The sequence below is a fragment of the Macrobrachium nipponense genome, chromosome 33 (assembly GCF_015104395.2).
Source record: "Macrobrachium nipponense isolate FS-2020 chromosome 33, ASM1510439v2, whole genome shotgun sequence".
In the NCBI taxonomy this organism is placed as follows: Eukaryota; Metazoa; Arthropoda; class Malacostraca; order Decapoda; family Palaemonidae; genus Macrobrachium; species Macrobrachium nipponense.
This window is the reverse complement of record NC_087219.1, coordinates 48425199-48443124: the sequence shown is the minus strand read 5'-3', so window position 1 is coordinate 48443124 and position 17926 is coordinate 48425199. Positions and strand designations below refer to the sequence as shown.

At 46.8% G+C, this 17926-nt stretch overlaps 1 protein-coding gene across 1 annotated transcript in view; it reads right to left on the bottom strand.

Annotated features, from left to right (window-relative positions):
- Nucleotides 1-17926, bottom strand: part of LOC135202851 (uncharacterized) — a 131418-nt gene that overhangs the window by 6904 nt on the left and 106588 nt on the right. Inside the window, exons 8-9 of the mRNA XM_064232310.1 lie at nt 10285-10309; nt 9880-10032 (exon numbers count right to left, since the gene is read on the bottom strand). Of these exons, the coding sequence (XP_064088380.1) occupies nt 9880-10032; nt 10285-10309 (178 nt within the window). The remainder of the gene's footprint in view (nt 1-9879; nt 10033-10284; nt 10310-17926) is intronic.

The window sequence follows — 17926 nt, the reverse complement described above, 5'->3', positions numbered from 1 at the left end:
TAAATAGTAATTCTTCCAAGAAGTTTGTGCATCATCTTTAAAATTGTGCCCAATTTGCTTCAGGTCCTCATGGCCTCTATCCCTTGTTGTGTCAAGATGTTAAATGCTGAGTCATCATGTTGGATACTGTGTATTTTTCAGTAAGTGAAAAGAGGAAAATTCATTTGTTTAGATGATTCTTTGTATTTTTGTCTTACAAACCCTCAGACTTTCTGGATATATTAATCTAATATCAAGGTGGCACTGAACTCTGCTTTGATGTCTAATCATTATAAACAAGCCAATGCCTCCTTCCTCTTTCCACAAAAGTATGTATAACCTAATGATCCTAGGTCAAATGTACAATCTATTTGCACAGGATTCTTCTGAATTTGATCGTTACCAGATATATCTTTATAATACTCTAAGGCAATTCTTTCCATTTAGGACATTTACATATGAATGAATGTAATCCTAAAGATGGTGAAGATGGTACATATTCAACAGCTGACCTCTTAATTTCCAATTCCATACATTTTTATATAATTTTGGTACGTATTCTCACAGTCCATTACAGTACTAGTATATGATTTTCCTGCCAATAATGTACAACAAATATACTCCTCATTTTTTTACTCTTTTGGGCTCCTCTCTTCCCATTCCGTTGACATATGACTTACAGCAACTTCTACAAGGCACAATGAATATGGATATCTCATCTTACTAATTAACCCTTAAATGCTTATTGGAGGCATTTTACATCGATGAAAATTGTCTGTTGGGTGCTTAATTGACGTAAAATACGTTGACGCTAAAATTTTTTAAAATATTCACGGAAAAATAGTTATAGGCCTACTTGGCAAAAAATTTTGAATCACGTGCCTTGAGGGATGCTGGGGTTCACGGATCAAGGTGTTGTTTTGTTTACAAGCGTTACCCAGGTGCGCATGCACAAATTTCTTTCTTCTGGCACTAAAAAGCATCAGCGACACATCTCAGAAATTATTTTGTCACTTTGTTGTAATTTTTACACTGTTCTATATTAGCCGTTACATAGAGTTTTATATATGAAAATGAGTGCAATTTCATGTAGAATACAACAAAAAACAACCCATGGTTGTAACTTTTATCAGTTTTGAAATATTTTCATTTAAATAACAAAAAGTGCCAAAATTTCAACGTTCAGTCAACTTTGACTCTACCGAAATGGTTGAAAAACGCAATTGTAAGCTAAAACTCTTACAATCTAGTAATATTCAAATCATCTACCTTCATTTTGCAACAAATTGGAAGTCTCTAGCACAATATTTCGATTTATGGTGAATTTTTGAAAAACACTTTTTCCTTATGTCCGCGCAGTAACTCTGCCGAAAAAATCAGAAATTCTTCTGTCAGTTTGTTGTGTTTGTCGTAATGTTTGCACCGTTTTTTATTAGCCGTTACATAAAGTTTTATATATGAAAATGTGCGCAATTTCATGTAGAATACAACAATAAATAACCCATGGTTGTAGCTTTTATCAGTTTTGAAATATTTTCATATAAATCACGATGTGCCAAAATTTCAAACTTCGGTCAACTTTGACTCAACCAAAATGGTCGAAAAACGCAATTGTAAGCTAAAACTTTTACATTCTAGTTATATTCAATCATTTACCTTCATTTTGCAATAAACTGGAAGTCTCCCAGCACAATATGACAATTTGTCCAAAATTGCATTTTTCCTAACTATACAAACCTGAGGTCCTTTTACAATAGGAAGTTACTAGCGGCAGCTGGATAGGTCGTAAGCTTTCGAACAAGGGGTTCGGTAGTTAACTGCTTGTCCGACAGGCGCGCGCGCGCGACTGGGAGGTAAACAAATCACTTTTGCTTTTGGCCCAAGCAAAAACTGCAGAGTGAGGGGTGGCATGAGGTGGGGCTATGTGTAAAAAGGACCTCAGGTTTGTATAGTTAGGAAAATGCAATTTTGGACAAATTGTCATTTGTTCCGACACGGCATACAAACCTTCGGTCCTTTTACAATAGGAAGACTCACTTCTTGGTGGGGGTGGAATCTGAGTCTTTTGTGAACAGACTGGTGTTCGCCCAACCTTGGAAGCCTCCCTGGTCGTAAGAGCGAGGGAGGGATCCAAGCCTCTGTCCGATTGATCGGGGTGTGCACCGCAGGATCATGGTCAGACCTCTGGACCGAGTACTAAGAGAGAGGCAAGCGTATCTCTTCGTACCAGCAATGTAAGAACTTGTTCCTGTACAGGAGCAAAGATAAAGTCATGGTTTTGACTCTTGTAGGCATCCACTCCCCCCCTTGTAGAAGGAAGTGGTGGATATTCTGCTCCTATCCCTAGTGAAAGGGATAGGATGGGCTCTGTCATATAGCTCACCGGCATCTCGTCCTTATCCAGCAGGGTAATGACCGTATCCCTCTACCCGACAGGAGGTAGAGGGGTAGAAAAAGATAGAAAGAGAAGCCAGTCACTTTCTCATTCACTATCTATTCATACAGTCACACCAGGACTCGATGCTGTTCAGCCTGCTAGGGGTCTGGGGTTAGCTACACGACGTGTTTGAGCAGCCCACCACGGGTCCTAAGGAAACCGATCCAAGGACCTATGGGCAATATCCAAGAGGTATAAGGAAGGTGCCGGTAGTCTGGTTGTACCAGACCCCTGCCTTCCATACCTGCGCCACGGAGAAGTTCTTACGAAACGCCAACGAGGGGCCCAATACTTCTGACTTCGTGAGCTCGTCGGACGGGACGTACGGATGTCGTCACTACCATCAGCCTCATACGCCCTCCTGAAGACCTCACGCAGCCAGGACGAAAGAGTGTTCTTGATACTTCTTTCTTGGTGACCCCGTTGCTAACGAAGAAGCGTCGACACTCAGGCCCGAGGTGTCGAGTTCTCTTCAGATAGCGCCGTAGCGTCCTCCCAGGACAAAGCAGCATCTCATCCACATCATTATCTGCATGAAGTTCCCGTACTCTCTTCGCCGATGCCAGGTCCAGCAAGAAGAGGGTCTTGTGAGTTCCCTGGTTTGGCAAGACCTTTGGAGGCTGCTCTAAGCAAGGAGATCTCGAACGAGTTCGAGATGTCCAATCCCGTCAGTTTTCAGGACGAGCGTCAAGGCGGCTCTGTATCCTTTGACTGTGGGAACTTAGAGGAGCTTCCTCGGCGAAGAAAACGAGGAAAACCGCTACCTGCTGAAGAGTGGCTCTGAGAGGAGATAGGAGGCCCCGTCTACGACACCAACCACAGAAGACGGCCGACTTCCCCTGGTACACAGCTGCAGAGGACTGACGGACGTTTCCAGCCATCTCTGTTGCTGCGCTACGAAAAAAGCTTCTCGTTGTCGCAAGAGATGGTGGATAACAGCCACGAACTGTGAAGACGTTAGGGACTGGACTGCTCGTGGTACCGCTCGACGTGTGGCTGGGCGAGAAGGTTGTGCCAATGGGGAATTCTCTCGGTTCTCTTGCGAGAAGAGCCAGCAGGTCCGGATACCAAATGGCCTGTGGCCATTTGGGTAGCCATCAGGATCATCCTGAGATTCGGGATGACCATGCTCGACTGATCACCTTGCGAATCAGGCTGAACCGGGGGAAAGGCATAGGCGAAGAGGTCGTCCCACGGGTGTTGAAGAGCGTCCTCTGCAGCTGCCACTGGATCCGGCACGGCCGAGAAGAACACCTGGAGCTTCCTGTTGTGCCGGATGGCGAACAGATCCTCGACTGGTCGCCGCCACAGGTCGAAGAGCCTTTCCGCCACGTCCTGGTGTAGAGACCATTCGGTCCCTATCACCTGATCCCGACGGCTGAGCGTGTCTGCTACTACATTCCTTCCCTGGAATGTAGCGTGCCGACAGCTCTATTGAGTGCGCCTCGGCCCACTCGTGCACCTGCCGAGTCAACTGATACAACGGGAGAGACACTAGGCCCCCCCTGTTTGTTGACGTAAGCCACCACCGTGGTGTTGACGTACATCAACACCACTGAGTGTCCCATCAAGCGGTCCTGGAACTCTTGGAGAGCGAGGAACGCTGCCTTGAGTTTTCAGTACATTGATGTGAAGGTGCTTGTCGTTCTCGAGTACCACACTCCTGAAGTCCGCAACTCTTCCAGGTGTGCACCCCATCCCTCGGTCGATGCGTCTGAGAGCAGCTGCATGTCCCGGGGGGAGAGTGCGCAGAGGCACTCCTCTTAAGGGGTTCCTGTCGTCCAGTCACCCGGCTAGGTCCTGCCTCACCTCCTGTTCCGTGACAATGGAAAGCTTGGGGGATCCGTCGCCTGTGCCAACTCTCCTTCAGTCTCCCTGAAGAGACCGCAGGTGAAGACGCCCGTTAGGGACTGGCTTCCCGAGTGACGACAGGTGTCCGATCACGACTTGCCATCGCTGAGCTACCTGTTCCTGCCGAGACAGGAACTGGTTGGCTGCCTCCCTGAATCTGCTGATCCGCGAGTTTCGGCGGGGAAGACTCGCCCTGCTACCGTTGTCGATCCGCATACCCAGGGTAACTTCATCCTCTGCTTGTGCTCGAGATCGGACTTTTCGAAGTTCAGAACGATCCCCAGATCGCGACAGAACTCGAGCAGTCGATCCCTGTCCTGTAGCAACTGCGAGCGGTAGCTCGCCAGGACTAACCAATCGTCGAGATACCCCATCAGACGTATCCCGTGCGAATGGGCCCAAGCAGACACCAGAGTGAACACTCGCCTGAACACCTGTGGGGCGGTTGAGAGACCGAAGCAACGTGGCCTGAGCTGGTACACCGTCCCGTCGAGGATGAAGCGGAGGTACTTTCTGGAGGACTGATGAATGGGTATTTGTAAATACGCATCCTTCAAGTCCACTGAAAGCATGTAATCGTTCTCCCTGATAGAGTCGAGCACTGCGCGTGCCGTCTCCATCGTGAACCGGGTCTGGCGAACCAACCGGTTCAGGGGAGTAGAGATACTATCACGGGTGCAGCCACCTCTCGTAGACTTTTCCAACCAGGAAGAGTCGGCTGTAAAAGCCCGGTGACTGATCCGTGCCGATTTCTACAGCTCTCTTGCTCTTCAGCATGGTCTTGATCTCCTGTCTCAATGCTACGTCCTTCGATGCCCCTGGAACGTACGCCTGCTGTTGGACCGGGGTTGGAGGTGAGGGGTGACCGAGATTCGAAGGTTAATAGATCTCCCTCCCGAAGGACATCTACAATCCAGGTCTCGGCGCCGTGGCGCTGCCAGTTGCCCAATGGCTGGCCAGGCACCCCCCACTTCCGGCAGCAGGTGAGGGGCGGGGGGAACGCCGTCCTTCCACTGTGAACGTCGTCTGGGTGGGGCTAATCGACACCTGACAGGAGAGAGCCGATACCGCTCCGACTCATTCCAGTCCTCGTCGAGGTCGAAACCTCAGGAGGACCGAAGGGGTATTTAAATACGGTGTCCGAAGACACGTAGAAACGCCTCTGTCGCAGTAGAGGAGGTGAAGTAGCTTGTTCGACCGTCCAGAACTGAGAGAGCCTTCTTGTCCGGAGACGAGAGGACTACCTGGTTCAACCAGTCGGCAAGCTCCGATCGCGGCAGACCCACCGTCGATTTGGGTTGGTTCCCTCTCGGGCCCCAAAACGACTCGAGCCGAGACGTGGCTCTGCTGGTGGGAGCGGTGATCCTTCCCCGAGATCATTGTGCTGACGAATCAGCGCCGTAACCTCGACAAAGTCCCTCTGGATCTCGGAAGTCACAGCATCTTGCAGAGTGGGACCGTTAAGCCCTTGTCGAACAAGAGCATTTCCGAGAACCTTCCTCCTAAGAAGGGGGAACAGCGACAGCCCTCTCGGTCTTCCCCATCCACTTGCGCCATACGTCCTGGCCGGTCCCAGAACCGTGCCTGGCACGTAGGGCGTTGTGGTGGGATCATGAGGGGCGCACCCCTCACGATCACTCTCAATACCTCGCTCCTCCCGGTGTAACCCGAGGAGGTTGAAGGTACGGGAGAGGCAGACCTGACGCTCCCTCATTGCTCGCTGGCAGCACCGAGCATGGCTTTGAGGGCTGCAGGTCGATCGTCAACCCGCGGTGGCGATCGAGCTGCAGGCCTGGTCGAACCGTCTCCTGTGGAGGACGGCTGGACTGAGCACAGCGGCCCCGATCTCGAGTATCAGAAGAGCTGGTGCTGGTTGCCGTACCCGTTCGCTTTCTGTGAGAGCGACGGTCAGGCGACCTGCAGGCTCCACTGTCACAGTGAGACCGGGTGCTTGTCCTCACGGCACGTCAACGTCGCTGGTTCCAGCCGTGGCTGGCACCGGTCGAACGGGAGGACCTCTTCCCAGCCTCAGCCCTTGTGGTCGGTCGTGGACCGTCACGTCCCCGGGTAGCCAGCTGTTCGCCGCGAGAGTGAGAGCTGGTCTGGTGAGAGTCGCGTAAGCGGCTGTCACCAGTCTTCCGCCCCGTGCCGTGAACCTGACGCTGAGCGGACTCAGAGGTCTGGTTCCTGGCTGCACTGTCGCTGTAGGCGACCGTACACTCGGTACCTCCCGCGAACGAGAGGCCGAGACGGACCCTGATGCAGTGGCAGAACCACTGACACCAGGCGAGGAAGCACCGGTGTTAGCCGGTACCCCTCTGGTTCCCCGTAGTCGTCTTCCTTGCGGAAGAAGAGACGGGCCCCAGCCTCCCGAAGGAGCAGGAGGACCAGCGGAAAGGAACCCTCCCGTCCCACCGAGGTGAGACGGGTCCCGAGAAGCTCCCGAGGGAGACTTCTTAGAGGGAGGAGGCAACCTTCTTCTTCCTCGGCTGTGAAGCCTTAGAAGTCGAAGGGGAAGAGGCGGCAGCCGACGACGATGAAGAAGATGAAGACGACGACGACGACACCTTCCTCCTCTTCTCGTCAGCTTCCTCAGGACAGACGTAAGATCTGCTATCCAGGGCGGAGCCGGGCTGCTGTAGCCGAAGCCACAGGGCCCGGACGCACCTGTACAGACAGACCAAAGTCTGGGTTAGTACCACCACGAACAGGGACGACATCAGCAGGTATGGGCATCTCAGGAACAGCAGGCACAGCCAGCACAGCATCGGTAGGGACAGCCAGCGCAGCAACGGCAGGGACAGCCAGCGCAGCAACGACAGGGACAGCCAGCGCAGCAACTGCATGGACAGTCAGCCCAGAATCGGCAGGTACGGCAGGCAGCACCGGAAACACAGGAAGTGGAGCAGCAGCCAGCAACATCCTGGTACTGGCGGCAGGTCCAGGGGCGAGCTCTAGGGCAGCGGAGTGTGGTCGCTGCAGCGCGGCAACCACGAGCGGCGGCGGCACGCCCCCCTCTCGGTACGGCGAACGGCACTTCACAGCGGCTGTAGGCAAGACTGTACCACGTGAGGCGAGTACACCAGGTGAGGAGGGACGTCGTCACCTGGTTGCGTGGTCACCACTCCATGGGTGACCGCAGTAGGCCCAGACATAGAACCGCAGCCCCTGGACACTAGCACGCCCTGCAAATGGAAGGACGCCCATACCTCACCAAGGTCCACCCTCGTGGCAGTAGCACCTGCGGAAATAACAGTAGTAGCGATTAGTGGGGGGGGAAGTCCCCTCGCGCGGGGGGATGAGCCCTCTCCGAACGAGTGGAAGACCCCTAATACAATTGTACATCGGGCACGAGCGCCCTCCCCCGCGCTCGACGGATCGGGCGAGGAGAAGAACGCCGATAACCTCCCCCCCCCCAAGGGGCAGGGCCACTGTGGGAGCTGAGCGGGGGGGGGTTCTCGTTCCCCACCCCCGCACAGCACCCATGTACCCAACAACAATATAAGAGCCCGAGAGCGATCGTGCCATCGGCCCGAATGCAAGGGCATAAGGATCAATTCCCTGACTGAGCGGAACTTGAACCAAATAAATATTGATGCAATCAATAACAAGGGATAAAATGAAAATGCATCTTGCATACGATTCACTTCACAATGAATAAGGGCTCGGATCGAGCGCATTTGCGCCCTAGGTACCGAGCGCAAGGGTGAAAGGATCAATTCCTTACCTTATGGATCAAGGTTTCTGGAAACCTTGATCCATAATGAATTGATGCAATCAAAATAAAATATATGAAAATGGAAAAGGACTACTGCGCTTGCGATTTCACTTCATACAAATAAAAAAAGGGGAAGGATCAATTCCCGGGAATAGCAGAAACATTGATTATCCCAGTAAACAATGCAATCTCAATAAAAAATGAAAATGAAAAAGAACTGCACTTGCGATTTCACTTCATTCAAAATAAAGGGGGAAGGATCAATTTCCGGGTAAGCTCGGAAACTGATCCAAAATGAGTATTGCTACAATCAAAATAATATATGAAAATGAAAAAGAATACTGTACTTGCGATTCCACTTCCATACTAAATAAGTTTCCGTGCCGAGCGCATTCGTTCGGCAACGGGCATACAGGTCAAAAAAATATAAATGAAAAGAGCACTTACTTACGATTTTCATCTACACATTTCCAACCCAATCTACGCTCGGAGCGAGTGCTCCCGCCCTCGGCACCGAGCATACACAATACGAGATCATTTCTGGGAAAATGAATTCCCGCACTTACGCCCTTCAGTCCCGGCACTCGGGTAATCGGAGGGCGTGGTGACACCAAGATCCTTAATTCACAAAGAATTCACTGAAATGATTGTACTTACAATTCAGTTTCACTAGATAATTAGAAAAAGAAAAATACAATCATGCGAAAGCAAACGACGATGAAGCGGGCAGAGAGCGATGATACACGTCCACACGCCAGCAGGCCGAAAGCAAAAGTGATTTGTTTACCTCCCAATCGCGCGCGCGCGCCTGTCGGACAAGCAGTTAACTACCGAACCCCTTGTTCGAAAGCTTACGACCTATCCAGCTGCCGCTAGTACCTTCCTATTGTAAAAGGACCGAAGGTTTGTATGCCGTGTCGGAACAAATTTTGATTTATAGTGAATTTTTGAAAAAAAAAAAAACTTTTTCCTTACGTCCGAGCGTTAACTGCCATAAAAATCAGAAATTCTTTCATCAGATTCTCGTAATGTTTGCACCGTTTTATATTAGCCGATATATAAAGTTTTATATATAAAAATGTGCGCAATTTAATGTAGAATACAACAAAAAATAACTCAATGGTTGTAGCTCTTATCAGTTTTGACATTTTTTCATATAAATAACGATAAATAGAAAAAATTCGACCTTCAGTCAATTTTAACTCGACCGAAATGGTCGAAAACTGCAATTATAAGCTACAACACTTACAGTCTAGTAATATTTAATCAATTACCTTCATTTTGCAACAAACGGGAAGTCTCTAGCACAATACGTATTTTGATTTATGGTGAATTTTTTAAAACAACTTTTTTTTACGTCTGCATGTTACAAATTCATGCATCATATTGTAATAATATTTTCTTTGTGTTGCTTTGATCATTTTACAATTTGTTATATACCAAAATCATCGCAATTTAGTGTACAATGCAACAAAAAATTAACTCATTAGCTTTAACCATTTTGCTCAGAGTGTGATTTGTATACAATTACATATATGTGAAATTTTTTTTGCGCTGTCATATTTTCCAATATTTATTTGATAATATTTATATATGATAATGATATTTTTTTCACTTCTGATGATTGCATACTAAACTTCAGGCAATGACAAAAAAGGGAGCCAGCTGTGTTTTTTGAAAAAAAAAAATTTTTCCGCTTCGGTACTCACTCCCGAACGCCGCTGGCATACGGGAGACACTTTCGGAAATACCAGCTCGGCGTTTAAGGGTTAAGCTGACAAAGTACATTATGTAAGCAAATTATCTGCCATCTACAAGTATCAATTAATCTAGAGTTCATCTATCTACAAGTATCAATTAATCTAGAGTTAATCTAGAACACAAATATGCTTACCTTATTAAGTACTTTAAAATCATTTGAAACCTTTGCAGCCATGACTAGTGGTACTACACTTGAAAACATCCAGCATAGAAGGTTGCAAGTCATTGCTGTCAAATTTACCCATGATATCTCTGCAGGTTTTCCATGTGTCTGGTGGCCATTTAACTAGAAAAAAAAATTAATAATAATAAAAAAAATGACACCACAAGCAAAGGTCAAGAAGCAAGAATGCCTAGTGGAAAAAGCTCCTGGAGAATGAATGTAAAGTGGAAGGAAGAAAGAAATGCAGCTAGAGGCTGAATGAACCCTGCAAAGAACTTTCTACAATGCTGCAAAAGGCACTGTAGACATCTGTGGGGATGCCACACATTACAGTGAAACATGGACTTTGATTGAAAAGGCTATTTATTTAAGTACCGTATATTTCCGCATATAAGACAACCTTTAAATAAAACGAGGCCAAAAACCATGGCAAATTTTCATGAATTTATCTCATATCTGTTGTATAGGACGACTTCTAAATTAAAAATCGAAATGTTTTTTGAAGAAAAGTGATTATTTGCAAAAATTAAACAATACAACTATATTTGGAATAATGATGACTTAAATAAAGGTTGATTTGCTTGTTGTATCCAATAACAATATTACTATTACCATATCGTTACTGTATTACAGAATATAAACATCATACATCATTTGCATTTAATATTGTTTACATTCTCAAAATCTCAGCTGATTTGAGTATTATCGATATCTTTATTGCCATTATTTGTTAGGAGAGATATAATTCGGAGATACCTTTTATCATAAATTAACAAAGTTTGCTTGAAAACGTGCACATATTACTTTACTTCATTGTATAAGCATTGAGTAGGTGTGATTCCCGTTCCGAACATCACTGCCACTTGGCCGTTATTCGTTTTATTCACCCTTGGCTATATAACCTGCAGCTTTAATTTACTAGTGTTCTTTCTTGAGATCTCCACTGCATGAGAAATTAATAAAAATTTAGTCTATTTTTACTTGTGGAAGCCACAATTGAGAAAAGGCAGGGTTTAACAATTTTAACGGAGCTCTTAATAAACGCTTGATTAGTTACGGTAAATGGCGACAGCAATCAGCCGTTTCTCAATTCAGTTGTTTATGCCAATACATGTTTACAATTGCTTTATTCAGATTTCTAAAAACTGGAATTTTGTAGTGAAGGATGGAGGAATATCACGAGAGAGAGAGAGAGAGAGAGAGAGAGAGAGAGAGAGAGAGAGAGAGAGAGAGAGAGAGAGAGAGAGAGAAATTGCCTCGGTCAGGTTGTTACACTGATAAATATCAGCTCGCAGAAGTCAAATAATAGTTTTATTGGGAATAATGATAATTTAAATAAAACATGTTTTACTGTAATCATATTACATGTACTATTACGTATTACATTATAAGAACAAAATGATGATGTGCCACTTGCATTCTAGGTTTGTTTACAGTTTCAGCTGATCGCGTTTTACCAATATCATAACTGTCTTTAGTTGCTGAATGGAACTTAATTAAGAGATACATACATTCCTTTTGTAAATTATCAAAGTTGGGTTTAATAAAGCCAAGTCTATATGCTTTTCATACAGGTCGCGGTAAAGAGAAACCACTGTTTTGTTTACATTTTGTCGCCATTCTCAAACAACCGCTAATAATACTACAATAATGAACGATAATTATTGTACACAATCATTGTTCACATGCCCGAATTGTTCAAAACAGTTTACAATTTTATATTACAAAAAGCTTTGCGTGCTGCCTCACTGATGTTCGCTGCATCTATCATAAAAGGCACTGGGGGAACGTGAAAATATAGTGTCATAAAATAATTTTAAAAATGCCATGAACAGTACCGAAGATGATTTCTATCAACAACGAAGCCGAAGTCGACTCGCCAGAACCAAACTGGAGTGGTGCATGTGATCAAACTTGTGATATGTATAAGAAACCTTTAATAAAAAATTAATATCATGTTATCATAAATGTTATGTACTACTGTAATTACACTTCCGTTGAAATTTCTTAAAGGTTGCTGTCACCGCAACCGCAACTCGATGTTTACATTTTCTCAGCTGGGATCGCATATTTTAGTTTCTTTCATTGATTTCGAATTATTCCTCAAATAAGCTGTTTGATATGAGGATATGCCAATAAAGGGATTTTGACTGTAGGAAAATCTATTTCTGGGTGAGTTGGCTCGTGTTCGCCCTATGAAATATCCTTAAGATCATTATTTCTAGGCAAAATTAATCTAAAATTACCAGAGAAAAACAAAATTAAGAAAATGTCAGTAAACTGACTCGCTCACTATAAAAGAAGTGTCGGTATGTGAATATAGGCGAGTGGGATCACTACCACGAATCATTCACCATTTAGACCTTCCAACATAAAATCCCCACCAGAGAGAGCTGATACTAAAGGGTGATGCGGCCGCTACTACTACTACTACCGACGCCACGGACAGCAGCGCCCCCTAGCGGTCATCCTTAATCTATGAACATCTTGTCCTGCAGGGTGGGTAAAAAGAAAACAGGGTGGGTTTCATAGGGCGACAACATGTTCTGTGGATCAATGTCGCCTACTCTCTTACCTGCAAGCTTCATGAAATCCATAAAGTTAGGGTTTTGTGAAGACCTGAGGAATCGAACACAGTCCTCGTTTGAACTGGTTGCGATAGTCTCAAGTCCGGGAGAGGGTGAGGGCGAAGACCTAGTTCCAGGAGAAGGGGAAACCAGTTGCTCTGGGCCAGTGAGGGGCTATGAGAGCCACCTGGCCTTCGAAGGATCTCACTTGTGCAGCACCTTCAGAGAAGGTTCACTGGAGGGAATAAATAGATTTTCGACCACTGGTTCCAATCTATGCTCAGGGCGTCCGTAGCGTATGCCAGAGGGTCCAGATTGGGGGCTATATAACAAGGCAGCTTGTGGTTTTGCCTCTGTGGCAAACAGATCTACTTCTAGACCTGGTACTCTTTGGCAAACCCTCTCGAAGGATTCTTGGTCCAGTGACCATTCTGATTCCAGAGGGACCGACCGAGACAGGGCGTCTGCCACTACATTGTGGACTCCTGCCAGGTGAGTAGCCGACAGATGCTAAGTGTTCTTGGCTGCTAGAGAAAAGATTGCTATCATCACGTGGTTCACATGACTTGACTTTGAACCACCTCTGTTTATTACAGTGTACTACTACTGCACTGTCGAGGACCAACCTGATATGAGTCTTCTTTGAGGACGGAGCTTTTTTAAAGTCAGAAACACTGCCATAGCTTCTAGAATGTTGATGTGAAGGTGAAGTGAGGTGACCAAGTTCCCTGAACCTTCTCGTGCTGTGAATAACCTCCCCAACCTGTCAGCGATGCGTCCGTATGCACCACTAGGGACGGGGGAGGAAAACTGCAATCGGTAACTCCTTGGCTAGGTTGGCGGCCTTTGTCCATGGGCGCAGGCGTTTTCTGAGAATCAGAGGTATCCGGGCGAACTTGTCCCGACACTTGCATTTGCCTTCGAACGCCAAACTCAATTGATGTCCTTGAGCTTGGCTTTCAACAGAACGTCCGTGACTGAGGCAAACTGGAGCGAGCCTAGGATCCTCTCCTGATTCCTTCTCGAAGTCTCTTTGCACTTTAAGAATTGTCTTGTTGCCTTGGCAATCTCCTTTCTCTTTCCTGCTGGAATGGAAAGAGTGTGAGAATCCAAGTCCCAATTGAATCCCTAGCCACTGGAACTTGGACTCCGGAGTCAACCGGGACTTGGTCCTGTTGATCTTGAAACCCTAAATATTCCAGGAAAGACATGACCTTGTCCGTGGCTTTTCATACATTTGCCTTTGTCCATCTCCCAGATTAGCCAATCGTCTAGGTACGCCACCACCAATATACCCTGGGATCTTAGCTCCTGCACCACTGTCTCCGCCAGTTTCGTGAAAACCCTTGGTGCTATATTCAGCCCGAAGGGCATTACTTTGAAGGAGTAGGCTTCTTTCCCTAGTTTGAAAGCCGAGGAATGGTCGGAAGTGCCGAGCTTATTCGGGGACATGATAGTAGGCGTCTGTAAGATCTATAGAGGTGGTGACGGCCCCACAGGGGAAGTAAGGTCCGCACCTGAGAGATGGTCAGCATTTTGAACTTGTCGCAACGAATGTACAAGTTTAGACGGGACAAGTCTAAGATCACCCTTCTTTGTCGGTCCCTTTCTTTGGGACGCTGAATAGACGACCCTGAAATTTCAAGTTCTTCGTCTTGGAGATTGCTCCCTTCTGGAGAAGGTCCGTTGGAGTAATCCATCAATTCCTGCGTTTGTTCCTGATAGAAGGTGATGGGTGGAGGGGGACCTTTTTGATCCGAACTCCAGCCTAGGCCTCTCTGGTGATACTATGCTTTTTTTGCCCCAACTGCTGAACCCCCAATCGATGACGAAAGAGGTACAGCCTGCCTCCTACCTGAGAAACTTCATTGAGATGATGAAGGCTGGGATCCTCTGCCTGACCTTGCACCTCTAGTTTCGCCCTTGGGCTCTGGCTCCTCCGCGCTGGCGAAAGGATCCTCTAGCCCTGCCACCCCTAGCAACTCTGGTAAAGGGGTGAATGCCCGACCTCTCATAGACCGGGTGTTTTAAAAGCGGGCGACACTGAATACTGTGAGGAGGCCTGTTGGTTAGACGGCGGCGAAAGGAAGACAAATTGATGCTGTTGCTGAGGCTGAAAGCCTTAGAAGTCGAAGGCTGGGATACCTGTTGAATTGGAACAGCTTGTAGCACAGGATGCTGTTGCGGGACTTGGAAAGGTAGGAACTTCCTTTGCCTCTTCTTAGCCCTAAAACTGGAGGAAGAAGACTCTGATTTCCTTTTGAAAGGGATTCCCCAACGCAACCTGATGCTTTGGTTAAGACGTGATGCCTCACTCTGAACCTCGGGATACTGCTGAAGCTGGGAAGAGATCTGCACACCCCAGATTGAGGAAGCTAGAAGCTTGTTTGGGTTCGTGCCTTATCGTCGCCTCAGACAGAACATGCTTCCTGCAATTTCTCCTAGCAATCGCAAAGTCGTACAAGTCACATTGCATGCTTAAAAGTAACGACTTCGCAATGACCTTAAACAGCAGCCTCCTGAGCGTACTCCCGAGCCCGCCGTCTCTGTCATCACTAGGGAGTTAGAGACCTTGCGAGACGTGTCTTAGCGTCAAATTTGGCTTGGATCAATGCGTCTGACAGCCTAGGAAGGCGTTCACTAAACAAGGTGATTGCACAATCTGGCTTCAGCTTGCCTACCGAGAAAAAGAACAAAGCTGGCAAATCCTCCCACAAAGCCTCCCTACCTGGGAGTAGTAAAGATGTGGGATCTGTCTCCCTAAGCTGGGCATGGGCTCTTCTCGAGTCACTGCCTGGAGTGTTAGTTCTGCTACCTTTGATGTAAAAGTAAGGGGTTTTGCCGACATCAGTTGTAAACATGGTGAAAGGACTTTTAAAAGCTGTTATTCTAGTATTTGAGCGTCCCCCACTCTTCTAGGCTCCGTACCCATGTTTGCTGAGCCTGATCTCTAGAAAGGATAACAGTCCCCTTGGGGACCTTATCCTCTCTAACCAGAGCTGCCTCCGTAAGCCTAACATAGCCGATAAATGGAGGCTGTAAACCTTCGGGGAAAAACTCGAAATCCTCGAGCCTACGTGTGCCGCAACCTTCTATAGTCAACATCCCATTGACAAACGGAGCGAAGTTAGCCACCCTCCAGGGATTACCCGGGTGGAAGGGAGGGAGCGTGGACCCGTCAGGCATGTTCTGAGCTTGCATCAAGCTACTAGAAGGGGCCGAAACTGCCGACTCCTGTCTGAGACCTGCAATCAGGGAGTCCTGAGCACCTAACCTGCTAAACACTTCTTCAAACCTTGCTGCAACTGAGCTGAGTAAAACTACCAAGGCCACTGACCTGATTTAGAATATTTGTGTTGAACTGGTCTTGGTCAACGGAAGGAGAATCATCCTGTCCCTCTTGCGGTACCTTAATGAGGTATCCGGTCCCTAGAAGTTAATGGAATGGGACTGGTAGGGCAATAGGAAGAATTCCCTCCTTGAGACCTTGGGATTGAAGGTTTGGAAAGTGACTTTATTTTAGTTTTAATATGTGTATGAAGCTCTGGTGACTGCCCAGTCCTTGGTATTGTCTCTGATCTGCCTTTAAGCAAGGTTTTACCCGCAGGTTTTTTCTTTAGTTTAGGAATCACAGAGAAGGAGTGCAAACCTCCTGTGAAACCCATGAAGGAATTGGAAGTAGAAGGAGAGGAAGAATCAGAGTCACTCAAGGAAAGATCCCGGTGACTAACTAAGCTAGCCTCATTAACACTGTTACCTGTACCCGTGCCTAGTGTAACGGGCAAATCCTCAACCACTTCAAGTGAGACTTCCTCTAGTCCAAGGTCCGGCAATTCCGCCTCTTGCTGTTCAATAAACTGAGTCTTGTATTGATTTGATAATTGGTTGCCGCTACTTTTGGATCGACGTATCCGGCAGGATTTTTCCTTGGCTGGGAAGAGCAAAGTCGCCATATCTCGGGACAGAATTATACGGCTTAGCCTTCCCTACGTTCCGTCCAAACCCTCCAACCCAGATCTTGAGGGCGGAGAGTGCAGCATCCTTAATAGACTGCTCAGCCTGTAATGCAAGGAATGTGTCAAATACCAACCGTAAATTCCTTGAACATTATTCTATAATTATTGATTAAACAATGTAATTTAATTTAAACAAATTTTAATTGATCATTTATTTTATATCATTTCATTTATTTTTTTTTTTTGTTTTTTTTTTTTTTTTTTTATACAATAAACCAGAAAATCAGCAATGCGGCAACTTACCGAAGAGGTAGCCTGATGTACCAAGTCGTAGCAGGCAAAACAGTTTTCATGATGCCAGACCACGGAATCAGGAAGCAGCACTGCACAGGGGGCGTGGCCCCGACAACGTCATGGCCGCACGGATCTTGCAGAGCAGCACTACAGCCGGCAAACCAGACACTGAGAGGCCTGTAAGTGCAATAATATATAAGAACAATTGCACACACTTAATAGGATAATGAAGTATATGTGTTTTTTTTTTTTTTTTTTTGTGCCGGAGCATTCCGGGCTATAAAGAAAAGAAAGGGTATAAATATATTCATATGTTAACGTCCCGGAGACTGTGTAAGGAAAAAAAAAAACCATCCGGAGTTGTATACCCGGAGCTGTATGACCCGGAGAGGGGGGTACACGAAGTTCCGTGGCAAGAAAAATAAAATAAAAATAAAGATAAAAATAATGATAATAAAAACTAAAATAACAAATATACTATCTCCGCCTACGGAAGAGTAACTTCCGTAAACATAACCCTCAATGACTCCGGGAGCGGCCGGAATCTAAACCCGCCTTATGCGGAGAGGGAATGTTTTAGGCGGGTGGATGTAAGCTCCGGGAGTGAAAGAAGCAGAGCGCAACAATCCACGGAAGCCGAGGCTGAAACGCAGTGCGACTAACAACTCCGGAGGCGGTCGGCTAAGAAGCGACACTCCCCAGCCCACCGGTCCTGGGAGACCCACTACACCTCCCCCCTCCGCTGGGTGGGACCGGCCGTCAGCGACAAACAACGGAGAGCGGCACCCAACTACGAGGAGTCCCACGAGAGGGGAGGGGGAGGGAGGGAATGAAGGGGGGGGACGATCACGTGACCAGCGATTCCTCCCCCGCGAATAAAGGATCACGAGGAAAACGCAGGCAAAGCCTATGAAGGCTAGCGCCGACCGAACACCCAAATATACGTAGACAAAATAAAATCAATTACTTAAAGCTAAGGGAAAAAACATGCTTTAACAGGGGTAATGAAAATAAGGCGAAAAATATAAAACGCAATGGAGGCCACTCGATGAGTGGGCCGCACAAGGAAAAATTACTTGCTCACCGACAAAACGAAAACAAACGGTAAGCTGACGAAAAGAAAAAGGGGGAATTCTTGAATGGAAAATACCAAACTAAAATAAAAGGGGGAAGGGGGGAACGATAGATAAACAACGAAGC